The 26,130-nt window shown below is 37.7% G+C and overlaps 4 protein-coding genes across 7 annotated transcripts in view; 2 read left to right on the forward strand and 2 right to left on the reverse strand.

Moving 5' to 3' along the window:
• Positions 1 to 2,698: 2,698 nt before the first annotated feature.
• On the reverse strand, positions 2,699 to 7,068 carry LOC121731698 (DNA-directed RNA polymerase III subunit RPC9-like). Its single transcript, XM_042121271.1, has 4 exons — positions 6,911 to 7,068; positions 6,652 to 6,772; positions 3,869 to 4,021; positions 2,699 to 2,832 (listed from the first exon to the last, which is right to left on the reverse strand). Exons 1-4 carry the CDS (start codon positions 6,916 to 6,918, stop codon positions 2,740 to 2,742), a joined length of 375 nt encoding a protein of 124 aa, XP_041977205.1. The 5' UTR covers positions 6,919 to 7,068; the 3' UTR covers positions 2,699 to 2,739.
• Positions 7,069 to 7,849: 781 nt separating this feature from the next.
• Positions 7,850 to 9,206, forward strand: LOC121731661 (probable glutamine synthetase). The gene has a single exon (XM_042121218.1). It carries the CDS (start codon positions 8,001 to 8,003, stop codon positions 9,195 to 9,197), a length of 1,197 nt encoding a protein of 398 aa, XP_041977152.1. The 5' UTR covers positions 7,850 to 8,000; the 3' UTR covers positions 9,198 to 9,206.
• Positions 9,207 to 10,004: 798 nt separating this feature from the next.
• Positions 10,005 to 11,937, forward strand: LOC121732086 (plasminogen activator inhibitor 1 RNA-binding protein-like). The gene has a single exon (XM_042121876.1). The coding sequence runs from the start codon at positions 10,187 to 10,189 to the stop codon at positions 11,360 to 11,362; it is 1,176 nt and encodes a 391-aa protein (XP_041977810.1). The 5' UTR covers positions 10,005 to 10,186; the 3' UTR covers positions 11,363 to 11,937.
• An 876-nt stretch (positions 11,938 to 12,813) lies between these two features.
• The window catches only part of LOC121732085 (E3 ubiquitin-protein ligase HECW2), a 114,221-nt gene continuing 100,904 nt past the window's right edge, over positions 12,814 to 26,130 (reverse strand). For all 4 annotated transcript variants that reach the window (XM_042121872.1, XM_042121873.1, XM_042121874.1 and 1 more), the window contains 6 exons: positions 23,268 to 23,462; positions 22,550 to 22,816; positions 19,116 to 19,281; positions 18,618 to 18,830; positions 16,719 to 16,885; positions 12,814 to 13,672 (listed from right to left, as the gene is read on the reverse strand). In XM_042121872.1, coding sequence (XP_041977806.1) covers positions 13,414 to 13,672; positions 16,719 to 16,885; positions 18,618 to 18,830; positions 19,116 to 19,281; positions 22,550 to 22,816; positions 23,268 to 23,462 — 1,267 coding nt within the window. In that variant the 3' untranslated portion in view covers positions 12,814 to 13,413. The remainder of the gene's footprint in view (positions 13,673 to 16,718; positions 16,886 to 18,617; positions 18,831 to 19,115; positions 19,282 to 22,549; positions 22,817 to 23,267; positions 23,463 to 26,130) is intronic.

Genomic DNA, 26,130 nt, shown 5'->3' on the forward strand with positions numbered 1-26,130 from the left:
AATTAATGTGACATATTATTAATAAAATCTTAATTAAACATATGAATAAAAGATACAGACTCTAGCTGCATGCATACATTTTTTATGTGTTTATAATTAAGATATCATAGCCTGCCACTTATTTTTAATTATAGTGAGTGTGGCAAGGCAAAGCGCACCTACCCGGCAAATCCATACTAATATTATAAATGCGAAAGTATCTCTGTCTGTCTGTCTCGCTTTCACGCCAAAACTACTGAACCGATTGCAATGAAATTTTGTACACAGTTATTCTAGAGTCTGAGAAAGGACATAGGCTACATTTTGATGTGGGAAAATATCTTATTTCCATGAAAATATCGATGAAAATGAATTCGCATTGCGCGTGGCCAGCGCTCATCCTGGGTTCGAGTCCCGCAGGCGGAACAAAAAGTTTTCAATGTTCCTGGGTCTTGGATGTGTATTAAAATAAAATTTCAAAAATCTTAAATATATTTTATGTATAATATTATAAAAAATCCAGAAATATATCGATGGAATGAACATTTTAGTGTATGGTTTAAGGTTACGTAACTGTGCAGTGACGTAACCTTAAACCTATCAATGATAAATAGTTTATGGGTAAAGTTGTGTAATTGGGGGGCTAAATAAGCTTTAAAATTTGGCATAAAATATAAAGTTTAATATAAAAAAATGAAATACTTATTGTGTGCACACTGCACAGCTGTATTGATTTAAGGGGTACCAGGGTTTTTTTATAAAAGCTTTTGACACAAATTTTGTTGACACCGCGCGCTATAAACTAAAGTCCACGCGGACGAAGTCGCGGGCAACAGCTAGTGCACCATATAGCTATTGATAATTAGGGGCGTGCACTCCTTGAAGGCAGAAATGCAGTGCGTTACTTGCCATTCACAGATTTTATATGACGTTAAAAAATATAAACACTTAAAAGGCCTAAATTAATAAAATAGTACCAATTAATTTGCAAACTACTTAGGTTGGGGTCCCGCAGACGCAGACCCCGCCATTATGTGTGAGTTATGATTTTTGTGTCAGTGCACAGTTCGCAAACGCACACAGACATGAATATCGAATTCGCTTTACAGGCAAGCTCCTGCCGCAGGAGGCGATCACTCCCGAACGCCGGCGCTCTGGTTCGGGAGTGATCGGATATGTTCGTATAATCCGAGTAAAAATAATAGACGGAAATCTTATTAATCACGGCTGCGTTCCAGATGACGTTAATTTTGACCAAAACGCTCAAAACGTCCCCTTCTGCCGTTCCCTTTGGCGACCGGGGTCGTTTTGATCGCGGCTATGACGTCACTCATGACGTCATAGCCGCGATCAAAACGACCCTTGACGAAGATGGGTCAAAGTGGGCGTTCTAGTTTTTTTTTTTAATTTTAACGTAACTATATCGCGAAATCCATGTTCGGAAAGTTTTCAGGAGAGAGTAGAGACAAAAAAACTTTATATTATTTCATTACAAATAATATTTTAATTAAATAAATTAAATAACATATTATAATGAAATATTTTGATTAGAAAATAAATTGTTTTAAATGAAAGGTCAAATGATTTCTAAAATATAATAATTATTAATTAATACTAATTTTCATCTCTCCTATAGTCTGTTGACTTACTCGTACTTGACTAAGGATTAAGCGGTATTGTTATTTGTTACCTTAGAACGTTTAAATGTATATTGTGACAATAGCAGAGTAGACAGAATGATAGAGTATGTCGACTGATGTTGAAATTTTTAAATTTAACGTATTATGACGAAAATCGTCGCTAGGGTTGTTAACTTGTTACCAATCCAATTTTCAATCCAAAAATCCAATTTTGAAATCTTTATTTTAAATATTTAAAAATAAATTATATCGGCCAGCGCGAGGCACATTCCGTTCATAAGCCTAGTGAAACCCGACGAATTTGACAAATATTGAAACCTGTCCGCTTCTTTGCAGTCGAACTACTGGTAGTTATGTCTATTGTGACAATAGCCAATATTCAAAGTATGTGGTTTTGTTATTAAAATATGATTCAATGTGAATACTCAAATATAATAAAAGTTTAACTATATTAAAATATGATTACTTAAGTAAAAAAATATAATACTAAAAACGAAACAAATATAATATTATGTATTTTATTTGTAAAATAAATGTAACTATAAACAATAAATTACTTTTATTTACGACTTGAAGAAAAGGATCGTAATATCCAAGTTCGGTTCAATGTACTTATGTATAAAAAAATATAGTTCTTTTTGTAAACTTTTCTCAAAACGCTCAAAACGCTCCATAATCCGTTCCACTTGGGTTTGTATCACTGACGCTCACATGCTAGTGGAACGGGAAAAACTACGGTCTTGAGCGTGAGCGTTTCTAACGTCATCTGGAACGCGGGGCACGTATGCACATTATGCATTTTTGTTTAGTAAGGTTTATGTTTGTTTACATAGCAGAAATGTCTTGTGTTTTGGGACTTTTTGCATGTGATAAGCACTGTATATTTAGGGAACTATTGAAATTATAGAATAATTTTAAATATAAAAAAAAGCTGTCTTTGCCTTATATGTATGTTAGAAAATGGTTAGAAAAGACACTAGACAATAGATAGACAAAGAGTAAAGACCAATTACATTCAACATGTATAGGTTTGCCAATATATTTATAGATTCTATGAAAAAAAAATTAAAGCCTTTAAATAAATAAATATGTTTATATTCACGCTGTTATAGTTCAAGTGTCATGAGCTTCCGGCTGGTAGGAATTTGTTCACTATTTCTATGATTTTAGCTACATCCTCTTCTGACAATCTTTCCTCACTCTCTTGGACTATCTGTAAAAAGGAAATTAAATACATAATAAATAAAGAAAAAAATTACAGTTAAAATTTAGTATAAGTACATTTTATCAATATTCCGCGATTATTGAACTTGTTGAAAAATTAACTTTAAGTAAAATTTAGTACAATTTTACAATAGTAAGCAAAATGTCAAATCTTTGGTTAAAGTAAAAAATGGACGCCATATTTAACCATAACCTTGAGCTCGACAAGGCTTTGAATGAACGTGGCGAAAAAAGGAACTAACAAAAACGCCATTTTTGACAGTTCTTCTTTACCAGCAGCCGCCCTCTTTCATTTCAAGCCTTGTCGGACCAGCTGTTATCTGTCAAATTCTGTGGTCAAAGTTAAAGCTAGCCTTAACTATAACCATAACTTTAACCACGCCTCTGGTGCAACCCACCCTAAATAAATTAATTAATGTGCCATACTCGCTTTTGACTACCATGTGTGCAACAACAGAGTTCCGGGAGTTTAGAGTTTTTTATTGGAAATTTCCTCCTCTTTCAGAATATTTCTTTGAAATTCCTAAATATTTATAGTTTATAAAATATTGGCAAAAAACGAAATGCCATTTTTTATAGTATAATAATCGTTTATAGCTTTTGCATTTTTTATGTGCTAATACACGCTTATGGCACATTTTTCTAGGCGTCATTCCAGATCCTATGAGCTATCGCACATAATTTTAAGAGCAGTATCTCTATTTTGTACCATTTTCAACTTGTCGACTAGAGCTAGACTACTAGGAAGTGGTTCCAAGTTCCAACTTACTTACATATAAATAATATAATTAAATTGTTTTAGTTGATTACATATAAATAATATAATTAAAAATTTTACTATGAAAAATCATTGATTCAAGTCCATGCAAGTTCGGTACCTACCTAAAGGCTTAAAGAGCTTTACCATTCTGGGTAGTAATTAGTAAATAAACCTCCAGCTACATCCGGCAGTTTCTTTATACATATTAATGATTATGTATTTAATTACAATGTTAAATTGTTCATTACAAAACTCAAAGACATACCAATTGTATTTCGAGTTCTGTCCTTGGTGGTGTATTGACCATCATTAGTTTCTCTGACTTGGTTAATTTAAAACTCTTCATTGCTTCCAGGAAACCTTCAATCTTTTCTGCACTCTGATTCTTACATTCCGTATCTTGAAGATAGTGTACTGTCTGCAATGAGAATAATTGTGTGTAATTACTAGTGTCCGACCGAAACTGATTTTTCAGCCGAAACCGAAACCGAAACCGAACTTTCGGCCATACTCTCAGTTTCGGCCGAAACCGAAACCGAAACTTGGTAACACATTTAAAATTACGATTTTTTACTGTTTTATTGATTTTTAACATAAATTACAACTTTTAAAACTAAATGGTACCACATTGAATTTTTTACTTTTTGCGACATTTCTTAAAATAAATATCATTAATCTTGGACTCGAATATGTTCCCTAGAAACTTTTTTGTACTATATTCCGTTTTTTATACGATTCCAAGTAGGTGCGATTTCACTAAAGAAATTAAACGCGCTTAGCGCACACTAAACCGGTCCTAAACGTATAGACACGTTTTAAATAACACTCAATTGCAATTCACCAACATAAACTAAACTCGTTTAGAGCAAATCCGATTTTTATCTTCTGAACGCACAATATTCGAGTTTTAAGAGGATACACCAGGGGCGAGAGAAATTGAAAATAGGTATTTGAATATGTATTGCTGTCTCACCAATCTCAAGTCTCCCACCGCAGAGCGCGATAGAGACAACACTACAAAAGTTCTAATATAAGAACAGAAAATCTTCGATTCATTGTCCGCTGATTCCTTTTCCAAAACTTAACCGATTTAAGTACTTTTTTCATTAAGAATTAAAGCAAGGCTTGAGCTGTGTTCCTATGTTTTATTTTTTATATACTTTAGCCAGTTTTGTTTTCTGGATGTTTGAACACAGAGGAAAATCTGGCCATTTTTTGGGTTTTTGGACGTTCTTATCTTTTTTAATAATAAAATTATGAAAAAAAAAGAAAACATAGGGACATGCTAATAGTGGCCATAGATATTCAGGAAAAAAATCATAACTCTACCGGCATTATCCAGGGAGGAAACAGGGGACAACGTTTGTATGGAAAAACGGCGGTGTGGATTCCTCTTAAAGGATTACCCTAAGAAACAAGAGCAGAAGTTATTTCAAGTCATTTTATTTAGGTGCGATTTCACGTAAAAAACGCGCTTAGTGTCCACTAAAACGGTTCTAAACGTATAAACGCGTTTATAGCACCAAATTGCATTTCACCAAAATAACGTTTACAGCAAATCCGAGTTTTATCTTGAGAACGTCCAATGTTGTACGGTTAAACTTCATAAAAGCCGTTAAAGTCCTATCAGTGTAGTGAAAGTCATAGACGAAAATAATGTCAAGATGATAGTTTTGATAGATGTTTTTGGGTAGTTTATGCTTCGTTTCTTGCTTTTTGTTGATAAAATAACGTAACTAGACTCCAAAATGATAAAACAATGTAAAATCATCGCGTACCGTCACTTAAACTTAGATTTATTCGTCGTGATTAAAAGACAAAAATGAGATTTACATCCCCGTAGGAACGCGTTCAATGAGAACTAAGTTTTATAAAACGAAGTTGTGTGATTGGTCAAATCCTCCCTTAGACGTTAACGACGTACTACTGAAAACACAATCAATTGCAGTATATTATTTTTATACTTGCAGTTGACGTCACATTTTTTTGCTCCAGAAGGCGTTTTGCCACTTAACTTGAAAAATATACTGAGGGCCGAGTGAAGCTTACGAGGGAGTGGGCTAGATAAGATTCTAGCAGAGTAGGAACGGTCTAAGAGATTGCGTGTCCATAGTTAAAAGTTAATTTAAATAAAATGCGTGGTAAAAGGAAAAGAGTGAGGCGAGATGATTTACTAGATAAATCTCGCAAGACATATCCTAATATATCCTATAATCTCACAGTCAAACAAAATTTTTAAGTAAATAAAGTTCATACACAATATAATCAATTTATCATAGCATTTACTAAGTCTAAGTAAGTTTGTTTGGGAAACATTGTTAAAATAGCACGTAATTTTCCAAAAGTTATGTATATTAAAAAGGCCTGTTTTAGTCATAGAAATAAAATAATTCAATAATATAATTTCGATAACAATAAGTTAAGACAATTTAATTAAAATTAAACTAAGTGCGAGTTAACTGCGAAGTTTACTGAACGACGCATGAGTTTCGGCGGAGCCGAAAGTTTCGGCTATATTTTGGCCGAAACCGAAACTAAGGCCGAAACTAGATTTTTTGGCCGAAACTGGCCGAAACCGAAAGTTCGGTCGGTCACTAGTAATTACAGTAGAGCATCGATAGTTCAAACACCCAAAATACGATTTTTTGACGTGGGAGTGGGTGGTCGGAGTAGGTACATCTTTAAACGCGCACGCTCCAACGGCGCTCGAAAACGGCGGTGGCGGCGAAACTCTTAAATTTTAAAACCAGCCTAAGAGCCAGCCTTTTTATTACATAGTAAATGGAATCTGATGAAAACAATATAGTATATATTTAATTTAATCTTGTGTCTGTGGGATATTTAACCTCCCAGGGACCTAAATTGAGTGAGGCTGGCTAAACTTTAACACCTCCATCGTGGGTATCGCAGACACAATAGATTTTCAATTGTTATGCGGCAGCCGGCTGCTGTTTGGGGATTGATAGGTTAAGGAAAATGTGTCGGCTTTGTATACATGTGATCTACTTTTCATGGGAGAGTAAATTTCATGTAACTTAAAATAATTACCTCATATGTCACAGTGGCCAACGATCCTTCCCGTTTGTGTTTCTTCTGTGTATTGTCTTTCAACTGCTGCAGGATTTGCATCACCTCGTAGTTACACAAAAAAGCAGAGTTCGGTTTTATGCTAAAAATTTCACAATAATTTTTATGTGCAAAAACTACGAAATCTATTTACTTCAAATTCTTCAACAGCTTGTTAATTTTATGTTTTTTTGGAATGAATTATACCTACAGATAGAAAGTTGAAATAGTCTTCACTTACATTTCCATCCTTTGAAAATTATGGTTATGCTACAATCATTGTATTATAACTAGGTATTCAAAGTTTTTATTAAAAGTTCTTTTAAAGAATATCTAGTCCGAAATTTTAAAATTCAATTACTTATCACATTTTAATTTATTTATCTCTCATTCACCATCACCATAAATTCACATTTTATCATCTTTTCCTTCTTCAGGATTTGACATTTCACATTTCTGTCAAAAGACATGTGGGAACTTGACAATAGTTTTTTTTATTTGTGAAATTTAAAGCTGTACATAGCATTGAGGTACTATACACTACTTTATCTATGGTACATAGTGTAAAAAACGAAGTACTAAATAATTTAAAACTACAATGAGAAAATTGTATTTGTATGTATTTTCTTTCTATGTAAAACTGAATTATACATAGAAAGAAAATACACATGTGATACATTTTTTACGAGGCCAATTGGCTGAAGAAACAGCTCTTGATTTGATAATTTTTCCTTATGTTCTCCGGTCTCTCCCTTTATTCACAAAGTCAGTGCCCTTTTTGCTCACAAGACTTATTAAAAACGTACCAACTGCACGGATGGGCTTTAGTTTAGGAAAAAGTAAGCCTACAGGTTACATTACAGCATACAGAGAAAAATAATACATGGGCACGACAGTAAATATTAACCCTCTTATTAATAAACGCCCTATAAGCTTTGAATAGTTATACAGTGTTTTGTCTTCTTCAATCCAATTAAAAATTTCACTTGTGTGACAGGAACAAAACACTATATAACTATTCAAAGCTTATAGGGCGTTTATTAATAAGAGGGTAGGTCTATGGGGCACAGTATAGCAATATTAGTCCCTTGTCATATTGCTATACTGTGACATGGGGCAGTTACAAGTTATTCCTTTTTTAAATGAATGCAAAAAATCAACAATAGGTAATTTCTTTGCCCATCAAATTATTTTGAAAACATTTTTGTAAAGACTAAAATCTAGGTAGATATTCATACCTAGATTATTTTATTCCAGATAGGAATAATTTGGTGCGTTCTGGGCGCGCTATAAATTTAAAGCAGTGAGTGTGATAACGATATACACTAACGATGTCAAGCCTGATCCTAAAACATATTTTGAGAAACTCCATGAACAAATTACTGCACAATACGCAATGCGTAAGATGGATTAGTCAATATGAGTTTATTTCAGGCCGATCTAAGGTAAAAACACCCATCGATACCCTCTACGATCACTATATGCAATTGCCCATACCTGATAATAAAATACTAGCCACGTACGTATGGATAGATGGAAGCGGTATAAACATGCGATCCAAAGACAGGGTCCTGGATAAGGTTCCGACGGATCTATCTATGGTACCCAAGTGGTCATTCGATGGGAGTTCAACAGGGCAAGCGAAAACAAACGATTCGGACACACAACTCGTACCAGCCGCTATTTACTTGGACCCCTTTCGGAAGTGCCCTCACGTGCTAGTGTTATGTGAGACATACCACGGCAATGGACAACCGACAGCTACCAATCATAGGCATAAGTGTGCTAAAATATTATGCGAAATAGCATGCAGCGATCCTTGGTTCGGTTTGGAGCAGGAGTATACTATGTTCGATAGTCTGGACATGTGGCCACTGGGTTGGCCGAAGGGTCTCGGATTTCCAGTAGCAAAGTCCAGATTCTCCTACTGTGGTAACGGGGAACACGTCGCCGGGAGAGAGATAGTCGAGTGTCACGCGAGAGCCTGCCTGTATTCCGGGTTAGACTACGGCGGTTCAAATGCTGAAGTTATGAAGGGATCTTGGGAGTATCAAATTGGGGTTTCGAAAGGCATCAAGGGTGCAGACGATCTTTGGATGGGCCGCTACTTACTAAATCGTATTTCAGAGCATTTCGGTGCTCTCGTAAGCTATCACCCGAAACCGATGGGCCCGGAGCAACCGGGAATCGGTTGTCATACTAATTTCAGCACGACCAAAATGAGATCTGACGGTGGCCTCACTGAGCTCGAGAGGGTCTGTAAACTTCTCTGCGACAAACACAAAGAATTTATGAAAATATATGGTCTCGGAGATGGCGAAGAAAACAGGAAGCGATTAACAGGAAAATTCGAAACTTCTTCATTTGATTCATGTAAATGGGGAGTCGCCGATCGATCGGCCTCGATACGACTACAAAGAAGTGTGGCAAAGGAAAAGAAAGGATTTTTAGAGGACAGGAGACCAGCTGGTGATTGTGATCCTTATAGAGTTTGTGCTGCTTTAGCTGAAACGGTTATTGGACATTAGCAATTGTTTTTTTTAAATGATTATTTTTACATTATGTTTAAATTAAATTCTAGTCTTGAAAAAAAATGTAAGACCGTGTTAAATTTCACCTATAATATTTTAATTATTGTATAATAGTATACGAGCGTCCGTGGCCTAGTGGGTAGTCTCTTTGGACGCTCGCACACGTGACACAATACGGTGAAGGAAAATCGTGAGAAAGCCCTCACATGGTAAGTCTACTGGACTATAGTTGTAAATAACCGTTTAAAACAAATTTTTTGAGTTTGAGATTTAAAATAAATTATTGTTTTGAACGTTTGATTATTACTCGACTTATTTAAAATAAAGTTATTTTATTTACTATTTTTACCAATTAATTATTAATATGTTGTTTTTTTAAAAATAAAGTTATTTTATAATACCTAATTAATAAATTTTAAATTTACTTTTGGTCTCTTCACATGCTAATATTGTTATTTGTCAACCATACAAAATTTTGTAAATGCGAAAGTGTATCCGTCTGTCTGTTATCTCTTCACGCCCAAACCATTTAACCAGATTCTTTTAAATTAACACTTATCACTACTGCAGCTGAAATAGGGAGCACTTTTTGTGTGATCAAGTCTGCGGCGCACATACAGTCGCATAAACATATACGACAGTATAATATATTAAGTCTATGTACAGTCGGCATGGCGAAGCCCGGCCATGCGATCTCCCATAAAAGAATAAAAGCAGTCTTATGTCATACTCATGACTACTCATGAGCTCATGACTTGAGCAAAAAAAAATGAATATGTCAATGGTTATTTTTTGTCTATGCCACACTGAGCCGCCATATTCCTTCTTTTCTCTATTCCTGCCGTCATATGGCGTAGTGGTGCGTTCGTTTGTCCGCCATATTAAATTAAATCAATAAAATAAGACAAAATGTCGCCTTACTAAGTGAGTGGATTTAATCCATTAACATCGAGTTTTTCTGTGTATAAAACATCAAGAGGATCACGATGGAGAATTCCTACGGTGTCGGGGTGGTCAATAGATACGCTCTTTTTTTGGACGACGAGTCCGATCCTCTCGATGCGATAAAAGCCCGACAGGAAGCGAAAGAGCTCAAGAAAAAGACCAAAGAGGCCGAAAAAGAGAACAAAGGTAAACCCGAGGCCAAACCCAAAACCGGCAGCGCCGTCCCCAGGAAGGGAATAAAGGAAACACAAAATGTAAAGTCCCAAGAGATCAAGACCGGTGAACAGCAAAAGAACAAAGGTCCACCGAGAACGAACGATCGCAACAGCGAGAGACCGCCTCAGCGCCGCCGTGAGGACCGTCCCCAGAACGGTGCCGTCGTCGAGGGCAAGGATGGCGCGCGGCCACCCCGCCGGGAGTTCGGTGACCGCAAGCCCAATTACGAGAGGCGCAACTTCAACGACAACCCCGAGGGTGGCGAACGTCGCGGGCCTCGTCCGCCGCGCGAGCCCCGCGAGGGCCAGCGCGGGCCCCGACAGGGCTACGACGGCCGCGGGAAACGAGAGTTCGACAGACGATCCGGGTCCGACAAGACCGGCGTGAAACCGGTCGACAAGCGGGAGGGCGGCGGGCCCCACAACTGGGGGACCGTCAAGGACGAGCTCGACGAGATAAACAAGACCGGCTCCGAGGGTGAAGTGGCGGAGGACAAGGCGACCGACGCGGCCGCGGCCGGCGCCGGCGACGGCCAGCAGGCGGACGGCGAGCGCGCCGCGCCCGCCGAGGAGGAGCCCCGCGAGCTGACGCTGGACGAGTACAAGGCGCTGCGCAACGCCCAGCGCATGGCGCCGCAGTACAACCTGAGGAAGGCCGGCGAAGGTGAGGATCTAAGTCAGTGGAAGAATCTGGTGAAGCTGGAGAAGAAGAAGGAGGCGGAGGGCGGTGAGGACGAGAGCGACGACGAGTACGACATCGCCGACTACCCGCAGCGCGTGGGCCGGCAGAAGCGCGTGCTCGGCATCGAGTTCACGTTCAACGACACGGCTCGGCGCGGCGGCACCGGCGGCCGCGGGCGCGGGCGTGGACGCGGACGGGGCGGGCGCGGGCCGCCCCCCGGCCGCGAGGAGCCGCCGCCGCAGGAGGAGCGCCCGGCTCCTCGGAGCCAGGTAGCGCCGCCCAAGGTGGACGACAGCAAGGATTTCCCCTCTCTCAGCTAGACTCTCATCGAGTTTGTTTTCTCCCCTTTCGAAGTCGATAGTTACAAATTAAATATTGTATCTACCAATATTTTTGAAGTAAATATACAAAATATTTACACATATTGTGTGTATTGCATTGTCTTTTTTGACATGGACATTCATGAAGCTAGTGGTTTCGGAATCTTTGAAGAGAAGCTGTAAAATTATATCATTCAGTGCACGGTCACGACAGGGGGAGGATACTTAGATTTTACTTTTGAGTATGCATAGCTACAGTAACGCATATAAGTCTTTCGATAACAGTAGCTTCTATTGTATTGTAATCACAGCTTATTGTTTAAACTTGAGTTCTTCGGATAAGGTTTTTATCGTACCGACTGTGACATTAATATTGGATTATAACTCCGTCACAACTTAGAGCATAGTGAACTAAAAAGTAACCCTTGTTGCATTTTTAATCATGAGTTTGTGGTGACAAAATGCTAACTTTTAACTGTAAATAGTATAAATGTTTTAAAGATAAGGTCATATTTAGCAAGGTTGATTTTTGTTGTTACACAAACTTATTGAAAATAAACTTTTTGTATGTGTGATATGCTTCCTTATTTTCTTTATTTTGCTTTCTAGCATGTGACATTCTATTTATTGGTCCTCCCCCTTCAATGCCTACAATGATATATTAACCTGTCTTACTAACCTGTCTTGTTTATTTTCAAATTATGATTTTTTAGCTTATTTCATTATTAGTACTTACATGAAAATTTCTTCAAGTTTACAATTTAAGGGGAGGCCTAAATATTTATTTACATAAATGAAGTTATTGCATAGAATTGGTTTACACGACCTCATGCTGTTTTTCTATTATTAGATTTTATAATTTACTATAGTGTAGTTTTTCATGAGATCAAATTTAGTATTATACCTATATTTATACTATGTATGTATTTTACAATGTCAGAGACTCAATTGGATTTGGTTAGAGAACTAGTTTCATGTAAACATTTTTATTTAAATATGGATAACTTTGAGGGTATACATATTATAGTGCTCGAGTTTGTAAGTTGGTTGGATGCTGATCTTATATCACTGCAGATTTTGAGATAAACTTGTAACTGTAGAAATAGGAACTGCAAGACATGCGATTATTGGACATAACAAAATAAAACCAATGTATTGTAATTAATATTGTATATTGACATTTTATCACTCACACAAAACAAATTATTAAAAATTTACAGAATAAACAATACTCAATGTAGTTAAATAGCCAACATAATATATTCTATTAATTACAGAAATAAACATAAACTTACACTAATGTGTAATTTACATAGGAATAATAAATAGGGTATTTACAGTTTGTGAAGCCAAATTTTTCAGTCTTGCTCACTCACAAGACAAGTTGAGCCGAGTTGACATAGTCATTAACTTTTACTAGTGACAGAGGAACTACACAAAAACATTTCGTTTTACTTTTGTCAATAATTACATTACATAAATAGAGGTTGCACTACAGGGAGCATAAGCAATAATAATAATACAATTCATGTTGTCCGTTACGAGAATGTTAGCTGACTAGGTAGTTGCTGTTCTAATAGATATAGCTTCTCTGTTTTAGCCAATAAAAGAATTTATATTTCCTTAGCGTTTCAATATAGTGAACACGACTGTACAATAATACTAGACGAACCGGGAGCCGCCGATACCGACAGTCGCTCTGTCAAAGGTCAATGAAATTATAAATTAGTGACGTAAAGCATAAAACTAAACATGGGCCTTGAGTCCCATTTCACAGCCACAATATATAGTTCTTACAATAAAAGCGTTAATAAAGTACAAACTCTCACGACGAAGTGGCTAGCTTTGATCGAGTCGTCTGGCACACCTACTCACTACAACTAACATAGTATAGGTATAACATTATCTTTGATAATTCTTTTACAATTATTTTATTTCTATATTTACAAAAGGATAATAATTGTAATAATAAATAGCTGCATAACTAAACAATAACGTAGCTTCTCTTCTGATGTTCGAACGGGCCCATTTAAAGCTCTATCAGATCTAGTTCACTCTATTCCGAAGGTGTTGGTTTCCTCGACCGCTAGTAGCAGCTTCTCGTAGAGCAGCTGCGGTGTGGGGTAGGGAGGGAGGTCCAGTCTGTTGAAGCAGGTGTGGGCTCGGGGCAGGGACTCCACTCGGCCCCACCGCTCGATGCAGAACCGTCTGGGCCCGGTTGAGCCCCGGAGAGCAGAGAAACCTTCGTAGGGGATGGAGGATGTTCCGGTCACAAACTGAACGAGGCGGAGGCGCTGCTCGTTCGTAAACCTGCAACAACGTGGGCATTACATAAGATTTACATAAAATTTAGTATAGGTTCGTAAGTATGCGTAAATGAGTCACTCGATGACTGGCGATTTTGTTTACAACCTAGTGGGCACGATTTACTCTAACGAATTGGATTGTCAATGCGAACCACGTGGGGACAAGGCTCATAATAGACTCGGTAGAGGTTATTAAAAATAGCAACAATATGTTAATTCCGTTGTGTATCTACACGATTTTAATTTAAATATATTTTGTATTTTTGTGTTAGTGACATTGATAAAAGTAACCATAAAACCACACGGGCCGTGGGAATTTCCGAATAAATGCCAAAAAATATTAGAGAATAAATTGATAAGAGGTTTTGACACTACGCGACACCGATATCTGATACTGTAAACGCTTTTGTGTCTTTGGAATAAGTGCGTTTTTCCAACATCCAGGAAAGTATCGTCGCTCTCGTTTCATATTAAAAAGTTAAAAAAAAAAAAAACTATCCCTGTGTAATTTATCGGTACGATATATCTTAGAATATCGTATCGTACTGTGTATTGTGAATACGCTGTTACTGAAGGATAGCTTTATCTAACCGGCCGCTGGGCACTGTACTCATAATGAACTTGTTTTGTTGTAGCGTGTGGGCAATGATTGCAACATTAATAATTAATTTTTATAAGCCAATTTAGGTGCGAGATCCAGTAACCTAAATGATTTTGTTATACGAAATACCAATTCGTAGATCTATAATCCGTGCGTAACCCAAAGTTAATGTTTTATAGGACTTATTTTTTAAATCCGTACTTGTGTCTGTTAGGGGGATATTAGATAATCATATAATATATTGGATCCGAGATCATTGAGTCAATGATATTGGATAATGTAATAGTACCTGGATGACCGAGCTTTGTTCGGTATAGTAAACACTCATTGACTTCGTGTTACTTAATAACGCCATCTGCTAGTCGTTAAAACAATTAGTTGCTAACAAAATAGTATTATTATTCGCCAATAGATGCCAGGAAGAGTCATATTTTTCAGTTTATCGATTATCGATAAAACACGAATAAAAATACATTTTCTGAAAATTATTCCTAGCTAGATCGATTTATCGCCCCCGCAACCCCCTATATACTAAATTTCATGAAAATCGTTGGAGGAGATTTGACATTTGCTGAGAGATTGGATCGGACGGTCGGTGGACGGTCATAGAAATAGGTGTTGCCAGTTATTTAATATAAAAAAGAGTTTTTAATTTCTTGTTCGTTAATATGTTTCAATTAATGTTATGTAACAAAAACAAGCCATATTAAAAATGACGATGTCTTTTGACAAATCGAATTCTCTGAGATCTAGTAACCCTGACGTCAATACCTGTCATAGAAATGATCTATACTAATATTATAAATGCGAAAGTATCTCTGTCTGTCTGTCTGTCTCGCTTTCAAGCCAAAACTACCGAACCGATTGTAATGAAATTTTGTATACAGATAGTCTAAAGCCTGAGAAAGGACATATGCTACTTTTTTACTGGAAAAAAGCGTTGCAAGGGGGTGAAAATGAGTAAATTTGTTCAAATTACGTTAGTTCCAAAAATTCAAAATAGATGGCGCCGTGCGTCCCCTACATCGCGCTAACGCTTGCCCTAAAGTCTTTCTATAAGAGGTGGTATTATCTTACATTTAGATTCCGATTTTTTTCGATTGTTATTTCTTAAGTACGTTATTTAATAAATCAGTACTTTATCTATGCAGTGAGCCAGTGACATAACCTTAAACCTATCAATGATAAATAGTTAATGGGTAAAGTTGTGTAATTGCGGGGCTAAATAAGCTTAAAAATTTGGCGTAAAATATAAAGTTTAATTTAAAAAATTTAAATATTATTATGTGCACACTGCACAGCTGTTTTGATTTATGGGGTACCAGGGTTTTTTTTATAAAAGCTTTTGACACCAATTTTGTTGACATCGCGCGCTATAAACTGAAGTCCACGCGGACGAAGTCGCGGGCAACAGCTAGTCATATATAAATGATAATGTAATACCCCCCTTAGTCAGTTACCTCTTTATGTTTAAACAGCTAAAAGAATAGATGTGGGACTGATTTTTTTTTCATTTTTATCCCTTTTTTCTTATCTTACCACACACATGGAAAATAATTCCCATTTACCACGTGTGATTTTCGACATTTTATAAAAGCTGAAAGTTTTCCTGTTATTGACCCCTATAGAGGTAAGAACGACCAGCAAGTTTGGAGTTTCGGTTGCTGTTACTCAGGAGGTATCCATTTTGAGGGTCTACCTTACATTCGATAAAGTATAAAGCTCAATTTTTTATCTTATTTCCCCCGAGACAACTGTAGAAATCTCGTCTTCCACTTCCGGGCATTTTGTACAGTTACTTCCTACTGCCAGACACCCCTAAAGGGTCGAAAGTTTATGAGGTGGTCTGGCGGTTGCTGGCTCTTGACTCTTGAGTTATGGGTATTATCAGTGGCGGCCTTACACATTGCGAGGCCCCAGGTGGAAGGTCTTTGTGAGGCCCTGGGCGTTAGGAGGTCTTTGCGAGGCCCTTTGTCTTCCAAAAAACACCTTGCGAGGCCCCTGCAAGAGCGAGGCCCAGGGCGATTGCCCACCGCCACCCCCTAGGGCTGCCACTGGGTTTTTTTTAATGAAATAAGGGGGCAAACGAGCAGCAAACGGGTCACCTGATGGAAAGCAACTTCCGTCGCCCATGGACACTCGCAGCATCAGAAGAACTGCAGGTGCGTTGCCGGCCTTTTAAGGGGTAACAGGGGAGGGTAGGGAAGGGAATTATAGGGGAGGGTAGGGAAGGAAATAGGGGAGGGTAGGGAAGGGAAAAGGGTAGGGATTCGGAGAGGAGCCTCCGGTAAACTCACTCACTCGGCGAAACACAGCGCAAGCGCTGTTTCACGCCGGTTTTCTGTGAGGACGTGGTATTTCTCCGGTCGAGCCGGCCCATTCGTGCCGAAGTATGGCTCTCCCACGTATTAATGAAGTTTCGCAAAAAATGCTATGAAAATGTTAGTACCTGTCGATAGCCTGCCAGAACCAGTGCACGACGGGATGGTTGTCGTGGTACCCGCCGCGGTACTCGGTGTTGGCGCGCCAGTCGCCCACGTCCAGCTCGGGAGCCCCGGCTATGACGAGCTCGAGCTCGCGCGCGTCGAACGCGCCCACTAGTCGCGGGTCTACCACCTAGGAAAAATATTTTTTGTTCATAGAATTGACATTAATATTGGGCTCAATTTATACCGGCGCGGAACGGAATGGTGGCTACTTTTTGCAACGAAAATGTACCATCGAGGAAATCGATTCCTAGGCAGTTGACGGACCTAGGTACGTCATGTGGTCGGCTTATGTCAATTCGATATTAGCTGTGATCGAGCGATGGGTTTGACACAACGCGACCAAATTACTTAGGTCCGCCATCTGCCTAGGAATCAACTTCTATAAATCTATATATACCTATGAGGTACTACTAATATATATTCTGTGCCTATGATAGTAAGTAGGTACATAGCACAAAGAACTTTGTGTCTAGTCGCGCGTCTTCTCGAGAAATCCGCGGAAGATGCGCGCATCGCATCGCATTTAATTTGTGTGTTACACTGTTGACATAAAGTTCATTGGACGTTGTGCTATGTATTGTTTCAGTGCAAAAAGTCGCCTCCGCGATGGTGTAAATTGAGACTTAGTCTGTTGCTAGAATATAGATTGATTATTTTATTTACTTATACTAGATCAGGGGTCACCAATTAGTTTCGCTCGGGGTCCATTTTAAGAAATAAAATGACCTTCGCGGTCTACACATTAAAAAAATTACTACCGTATGCAAAGTTTACAAATCAATGAAAAAAGTGTCAATTTTTGTAGCTAATTATCTCTCTGATGTTAGGAGTAAAATTGGTGCAAGCTATTGGAATTTAATCCTGGAGATGTTCATCGTTTACGAAGTTATAATCTTTGAAAATGCTTGGTCCGCACACAATGGGTCGGCGGTCCTGATGCGGACCGCGGTCCGCCATTTGGTGACCCCTGTACTAGATCAATAAAATTATACCCGCAAGAAACAACGTGCTCCTGTCCTGGACATTAATACAGACACGAATCGAGGATACACTCAACACTTGGGTAATGTACTCAAATAGTCGCAGCGTAAAAAAAAATATCGTGAGATTACCAAAGGTGGGCAAGTTGGTCCCAATGATTGTGGATTAGTATGACCTCGGCAGTGATAATTACTTCATAATGTAACGCGAACCGAGATGAATATTTATAATTTTAATTTACTTCGCGTGTTCGTATGCTTATTGCTTAAGCTTTGTATTTAAATTGGAATTATTTCAGGTTATGTAACTTAGGATCAAGGTACTATTATGATTAACGTGAATACTGCCAAACCTTTGCAATTTCTGCTATCAATCGAATAAAAAATAATTTTGATACCCGAAGGAATTTCTTGCTTAAAACGTTTGACTTACTTGTCGACGTAAAAGATTTTAAGCGATTAGCAACCGACTGCGCGAGAACTGTGTGACGGATTTCTCTCTGTATTACCGCTAATGTCCGGGCCGCACATGCGTAGTGCTTCGTGCATAAAACGATACCATTGGACGATCTGCGTGTATCGTCAAACGGTATCGTCTCATAGCACGAAGCTTCGTACGATAGACGCATGTGCGGCCGCGCCATTAGATACATAATCGTCCTGGCGAATGGCGATAGTATATTCGTTTTGCAAACGGGTCACCTGAATTCACCTGATGGAAAGCAACCACCGTCACCCATGGACATTCGCAAAATTAGAGCTACAGGTGCGTTGCCGGCCTTTTAAGACGCTCTCTTCTTGAAGGTTTGCAGGTCGTATTGGTCCGGAAAACTTTGAATTGCCGTACTCTAAACAACAAAAAATAACCTCAAAACTCACCTCATGGAACCCTCGCACGAGCCACTCCGTCTGGTCCGCGACGCCTCGCTCTACGCGCCACCGCACCAGCCGCTCCAGATACTCCTTCTTGTTGCGCTCCGTGACCGGCGTGTCGCGGCCGCCGGGGCGAAGCTCCCGCTCCAGCACCCGCCCGTCGGCGAGACGCTCCGATACAGCGAACGTCAGCTCCAGGGAGGACACGCAGCGCGCCGACTGTACATGTTATTATTGTTAGACATATACAATCATACTTAGCATGAAAAAAGCAGATTAGACAGAACTAAGGAGTGCCTAGACCTCAAACAAACGGGCGAATATATAATATACGCGAGTTGGGCGCGATTGTCGATTTCAACATGTTTTACAATGCTTAGTTATTAGTAATGCATTTGTACTGCGCGAGCCATAAAGTTAATATACCTAGCGGAATCCGCTTCCGCTAGAATAATTGTCATTATTTTAGGACTGCCTGAAAACTGTCGGGTTTGACTATCTCACCTGCAACCACCGCAGCGATGCCGCGAACTGCGCGTCCAACGCGTCCACGTCCTCCAACGCGGGGGGCAGCCGCAGCAGCGCCCGGTACAGCGCCCGCGTGAACCACGCCTCGAGCAGGTACCCGTGCACGAGGGCCAGGCCGAGCACGCGACCCGAGAATCGGAACCTGAGGGAGAAATGAGAATTAGAGAGAGATAGTAACACTTTGAAAACAAACTACTTCAGCACAGGACTCAGAATCAGGGCCGGATTTATATTTTTTATGAGAATAGGCCACTTTAATTTTGCCGCCCTATGTACGAAATCTCTAGGACGCCAAAGGACGCTGCCGCCCATTATAGGCCATGGCCTATACTGCCTATACATAAATCCAGAGCTGCTCAGAATTCACTTTTAGTAAAAGTGCAATGCGGCCCGCGTTTGTTTTGGTGAGTTGTGTACATGGACTTAAGAATAATAACAGTAGATCCATGGTCATGTATAGCATTTTTTTTAAACATACAATACGGTCGTCACCCTATTCTATTACAACATAAAAATGAAATAAAACTGTCACGGCTGTAGATTGTTGGGTGCACAAAAGTCTCAAGTTACCAATACCTTTGAGTTTAAAGACCATTTTGATTACATTACAAAATATTTCATTCGATAATATATTTTACACCCTGCACCAAGTATCAACTAGCGGATCTTAAAATAATGATGAAATTTTAAGTACAGTTATCATTAACTTTAAGATTTTATGAGCACATCCTATCTAATTTTTAACTCCATGGTCCAATAAGTTGGCCGGATGTGCTTTGTTGTGTTTTCACTTAAAACGAGTGTAACTCTACACTTTTGGTGTAACGGCCAAGGACGTTACCTTGCTTTACATTTGAGGATAAACAAAAATATCCTTTATTTGGCAGGACTTTTTAGTAAACATAAAAAAGAGTTTTTAAAACTTGGTGGTCAATATTTGGTGGCTTGTAACAGTTGCATCCTGCAATACTTGTGTGTTATACTCAGATGTTATTATCTAAGAAATAAAATACTTTGAAAATACTAAGATACTTATTTCTAACATTAGCATAATAATTATAATTGAATTATTCAATACCAAAGAATTATGTGAGTAAGGAAGGTGATAAAATGCAACTCTGTGTAATAAGTATGAGGATTTTTTTATAAAATGGGAAGCAAAAAGAGAAATATATCGCCTAATGGAAAGCTACCTTTTCGCCTCATGCAAGACCAAAAAACCAGCAACTACTTTCCCTTAAGAGGATTCCACACCGCCGTTTTTCCATACAAATGTTGTCCCCTGTTTCCTCCCTGGATAATGCCGGTAGAGTTATGATTTTTTTCCTGAATATCTATGGCCACTATTAGCATGTCCCTATGTTTTCCTTTTTTTCATAATTTTATTATTAAAAAAGATAAGAACGTCCAAAAACCCAAAAAAATGGCCAGATTTTCCTCTGTGTTCAAACACCCCGAAAACAAAACTGGCTAAAATATACAAAAAAAATAAAACATAGGAACACAGTTCAAGCCTTCCTTTAATTCTTAATGAAAAAAGTACTTAAATCGGTTAAGTTTTGGAGAAGGAATCAGTGGACAACGAATCGAAGATTTTCTGTTCTTTTATTAGAACTTTTGTCGTGTTGTCTCTATCGCGCTCTGCGGTGGGAGACTTGAGATTGGTGAGACAGCAATACATTTTCAAATACCTATTTTCAATTTCTCTCACCCCTGGTGTATCCTCTTAAAACTTCTAGATTTATACAGCAACAAATTCTGCTAAAAGTGATCAAAATAAGTCTTCTGTAATCAAAGTCTCAACCTAATACGCAACATAGATAATACAATATTAGATTAGTCCAAATCGCCTTGAACTTGACTTAATCCATTTTCGATCCGATCAATATCTCAGTTCGTTGACCCGTCTAATCACTGATACAATTTAACGACTTATGTATTATGGCGGCGACTTCCGTCTATTGTTTTTATTGTTTTACGGTTTGCTTGGTATTGTCTTTGCCCCCTTTGTTATACATATATCTTATGTTAGCAGCCTACTGATTGCCACATTAAAAATCTGTACCTCAAATGTGTAACATTATGTGACAAAATTGAAAATAGGAGAGGCAAAATGAGGTCCCATAGCTTACGTGCGTGACGCGTCAACTTCATGGATCTGACGTTTTCCGAAAAAGGGATCCAATAAAGTTTAGGTATATGACATGTGCTGCCATCTATAGTTCCTGCACGTTTCCTAACACCCGTTATAAATAAGTTAATATAATGTCATCTACAATTTGCTAGTTATAGGACTTCATGTGAAATACCATATTTTTAAGGTTTAGTGCGCTGTAAGCGAATCTTTGTCACATACAACAAAAAGTTAACAAAAATTTTTGTAGCATCGACTTTTGATATTATACGAATTATTTGCGGCGAATAGTGAAACACTATCGATCTTACTACAAAAAATTTAAACACCCGTTGAACCAATGAGTTTCTAAAATACTAGAGTAGCAATGTCTTACAAAAGATTCTCAGAAATACGTAACCACTTTTTTGTTCAAAAGACAATGTCAAGTCATATATTCGTTATGTCATTATGTATGTGAGATATGCCTGCAGGCATCTTCGAAGTGGCAACGCGTTGCTACCGTAAACTTCCAATCTAGTTACGTTAGTAACATAGAATATCATTGCGTTGAACAGTCGATTAGAGAAAAATTCAGTACAAAATGGTCTATAAACAACTGTTCAACAGATGTTTAATTTTTTGTAGTAAGACCGTAACATTCTACAGTCTACAATATAGTGTGAGGTCACTGAGTGTTATATAAATCATCTTCCGTGTCACTAATAGTTAGCAGTTAGAGACAAATCTATAGTATTATACGTCATTACATAAATATATGCAATTAGCAGATGCACCAGGATACTCTGTTTACATAAACCTCATTGAAAGAGAGAGATAGAGACAGAAAGAGGGTGACATAGCAGATAAGTAAGTTAAGTATATTTGGTACCTACAACTGCTGCTAAAATTTCCTATCCACCTAAAAAAAAACCTATCCACCAATTAACTCGAAAGATCAAGTATGGAGAATCTGTCAAAAAAGTCGTGAATAGCCTATTCGGCACTTTATCAGAAATTGGTGAAACAGGGACTAAATTTTGAAATAAATTTTTTGACCCTAAACTTAGTCAATCTTATTGCTATTTTAAGCTTCTAGACCATGTAATCCGTAATCCGGAAGGCCGGTGTAAAATTGGAGCATTGAAAAATGAAAATAGAACTGTCACAATAGAGTTGACAACTGTTACATTTGACTCGACTACTCGGTATTCATTTTTCAGCTCTATTTCCAACCCTCCCAATTTTCACCGTCCTCCAGATTCCCGACACACTCAACTCGCAAGTCTCAACTCACCACTCATGATGGTTGTCCACAAACGCGGACATAGGCGACACGTGGACGGTATACGTGTCGTTGGCTGAGTACTCGAACAGCCCGTAGTAGGGATTGAATAGTTCCCGGGAGAGAAGGAAGAAGAATTCTCTGCTTGGACCTCCGTAATCCAGACCTTCTTCTCCATCCCAGAGCACACAGAGTTTCCCCTTCTGTAGTTCCTTCTTGCTGCACGACATGATTCTTCTGAAGGCGTCTTCTAGAAGATGCTCGCGACGGATGTGTAATCTGTAATGTTATAAGTATGGTTTTGTTATAAGTTTGAATTGGAATATGATATGGAGTTGTTGGACGTTTAGTTTAGATCTTGCAACGATGGGAAGTACTAAATAGATATGGAAGATTGCATCTTCATTGAGCTGTTAATGATGTTACAAATGTGTAAATAACATGATAATTTGGTGGCAGAAACAGCACTAAAATTAATAAGCAGAACAATTTTTTTATGTAACTGCCAGGCTTGAGAGAGTGTTATTTGATATTTCATCGCTGTTAACTTTTGGGTTTTTAGACTTTTTAATAAAGTTGTCTGAAAGGTCTCAAATCTTAGCGACGCTACTCATCAGTACTGAGTGGTGAAGTCACTCTTTTATCACCAGGACCGATCTCTCTCTACCTCTTACAGACTCTTACATTCATTCTAACTTCCCTTTCTTCAGCCCCATTCCCTTCAACTTACTTTAACTTCCCCGGCCCCTGTCCATAGCCCTTGCTCTCGAGCTTCCGGTAGAATGCTCGGAGCTTCGCCTCGAAGTCTCGTCTCTGGGGGGCGGGAGCCCGGGTGCTGCGGGCCGCGGCGGGGGATGCTGCCGGAGACGCCACCGCAGCCCCACCCGTCGCGGGCACGTAGCTCATGATCTCCTGCTCGAATAGGCTGGAACAAGAGGAAAAAGAAGGTTAAGATTTGAAGATAAAAAACTGAGAACGCCATTTTGTAATTTTTACCTCCACTCACAAGATTTGAACAAATCTAACGAAATTTCTCAAGTGTATTATCTCTAGGCTAGAGAAAAGAAGCTAGTGTAGTCTTCTAGTAATAAATTACTTAGTAGTAGGTGTAGGTACTAATAAATTACTTTTTGTTAGAGATAATTTTCTACAATTAATGTTTTAAAATTAATACAACATTAATAATTATTATAAAGATTAAAATCTAAATTCTAAGCTAGTATATATAGTAATATATATACCTATACCTAGTACAAACCATTACGAGTAATCATAATACTTAGTTTACTCATAAAAATGCGTCAGGTATAGGGAATGTTATTATTCGACAAATTTACTATTCGAATAATTCGAATATTATTCGAATAAATAAAAAATATTGAAAAATGCTGAAAACTCTGAATAAAAGTAACAAAAAGCTTTGTACAACCATGTACAACCTATTTTGTTTATACTATAAAGTAAGCAATTCTTATTTTTACTTTTATCAACATAAATCTTTATAAATGACATAGTTAATTTTTATTGTTAAACACTTTATAAATGTATATTTTAAGGTTACAGCTGGGCAATAAAAGAAAGGTTGTAAAGTGTAAACCATTTTTGATCGTAGCACCTTTTACTGTTCTCATGTGATTATGCTTAAGTCTTGCTAGGCAGTAGTTGAGATTAAATAATAATATGATATTCGGTGTTATGATATCTGTTCATTAATACTAAGCCACCTTACCCGTCTTTTTGATATTTTCGATCCACGTTCACCTAGTTCATCTAGTCGGCTTCACCTGTGTCAATGTGGCTCGAAATTATAAAAAAGGGCCACTAGAAAACCAACCCCACAACAAAGAAAAAAAATTGCAACGGAGCCCTAGGGGAGGGTGAAACAATCCTAGAGCTGGTGAATTTAGTAACTTGAAGTTTGATAACTCCAATAACATGATATTAAGGAGCCATCGACATTTTTTGATACTATACTAACTGTTTCAATTATCAGTCGAGGACTGCCGTGGTAAAGCTATTGAATAGCAAATTTATCAACTTGTCGAATCATAGATCACATCGCGAGCTTCAAGCCAGAAAGGCGTATAAAAAAAATCTTTTGTATTTTAACTACATATTTTAAAAATCTCAATATTGTACTTACATTTATTACCTTCTTAAAAAACGAGTTTGTTTTATATACACCATTCTGGCGTAATGAACATAAACAACAATGAACTAAAAACATGGTCAACGGCGACGATGAATGATCGTATACTCAATAGTTAGACTAAAAACAGATATTTATATATATCCTTAAAGATGTAGAATTTTCATAAATAATATTATTTTTCTGAAATAAACTTAATTATGTTCTTATTCCATGTTAATTTTTTGTTTGATAGCATTTTAAACAAAAATAAAAAATATTTTTAGTATTCGAATTATTCGAAAAATAATTTGGCGAATATTCGAATAATAAAATCGTCGAATATTCGAATAAAACGAGTATTCGAATAACATACCCTAGTCAGGTATCGTGGAACTTGAGAGTACTTAGATAAACTATTAAAGAAAAATAAAAACATTTTAATTTCTATAATTTAGCAGACAATTAATTATAATTACACTTATGTATATAAAGTAGGAAGATATCATTAATTTAATTAACGCTAAGAAATTAACCGAAATAATTTATTTCATATTTTTACACGAAAATTATTTCGTAATTTCAAGGCACTATACATTATGTCATAGTACACAATTGAATACGAATATTTGTTTCACATTTCAATTTTGTCAGGAACAACTGGCAACACAGAAGTCAGAAAGTGAAAGTGTTAACAAATTTGCACTCTGTAACACTTGCTATAGAAGTCACTATGGCGTATTACCATTGTAGCGTGCTTACTAGAACATGAACTATTAAAATTATAATCGCGGTTCGTTTAGCGAACACTGTCCTAAATCCTAATTAATGGGCACTGAGACCTTCGGGTGCCCTTGGTTTCGTTCTGGCCAAAAAAAAAAACGTGATTTTAAAACTTGAATTCTGCAATATCTTTAATCAATTTTGCCGACGACAGAGGAAAATCCAAAACTCCTCCGTTTATTTCGGTCTATACTCAACATTCGATGATGGATTTAAAATTAAAACAGAATTTAATTATGTATATGTCTTAAATAGTATTCCATAATAATTTTAAAGGTATTGTAAGGGGTAAACTTTGAACAGACTTTAATATTGATCAAAGAGCCTAAATGACCAATATAGCGATACCACAAGTTATAACTTATAACTTAGGTAGCCGATAGCTGTATAAAATATGCATAGAAAGCCCTTGCGGACACTTACTACCGCATTTTATCTAAAAATATAATCTATAAGCAGTACAAAGGCGGTACGAAAGTGGAAACTGCCCCAGTTACGGTGAAAACGATCTCTAGTTAATCCATAATAATCTATTTGGGATACACCACTCGCCCTAATAGATATCATTGGAGATATTAAAATTATGTCAAAGCACTTAGCATTTTACTGCAAAATACATTATTACGAAAACAAAAAGCTTTTGGTTGATATGAAACATACAGTGTAATGTCCAAAAAACGAC

This window comes from Aricia agestis, chromosome 11 (genome assembly GCF_905147365.1).
Source record: "Aricia agestis chromosome 11, ilAriAges1.1, whole genome shotgun sequence".
Classification (NCBI taxonomy): Eukaryota; Metazoa; Arthropoda; class Insecta; order Lepidoptera; family Lycaenidae; genus Aricia; species Aricia agestis.

Excerpts from the sequence above, each read along its gene's own strand:
- LOC121731698 (XM_042121271.1), bottom strand. Across the intron at positions 4,022-6,651 it reads TGGCCACTGTGACATATGAG|ACAGTACACTATCTTCAAGA; the intron begins GTAATTATTTTA and ends TTCTCATTGCAG. Across the intron at positions 2,833-3,868 it reads CAGAACTCGAAATACAATTG|ATAGTCCAAGAGAGTGAGGA; the intron begins GTATGTCTTTGA and ends TCCTTTTTACAG.
- LOC121731661 (XM_042121218.1), top strand. The coding sequence starts at position 8,001 with ATGTCAAGCCTGATCCTAAAACATATTTTGAGAAACTCCATGAACAAA.
- LOC121732086 (XM_042121876.1), top strand. The coding sequence starts at position 10,187 with ATGGAGAATTCCTACGGTGTCGGGGTGGTCAATAGATACGCTCTTTTT.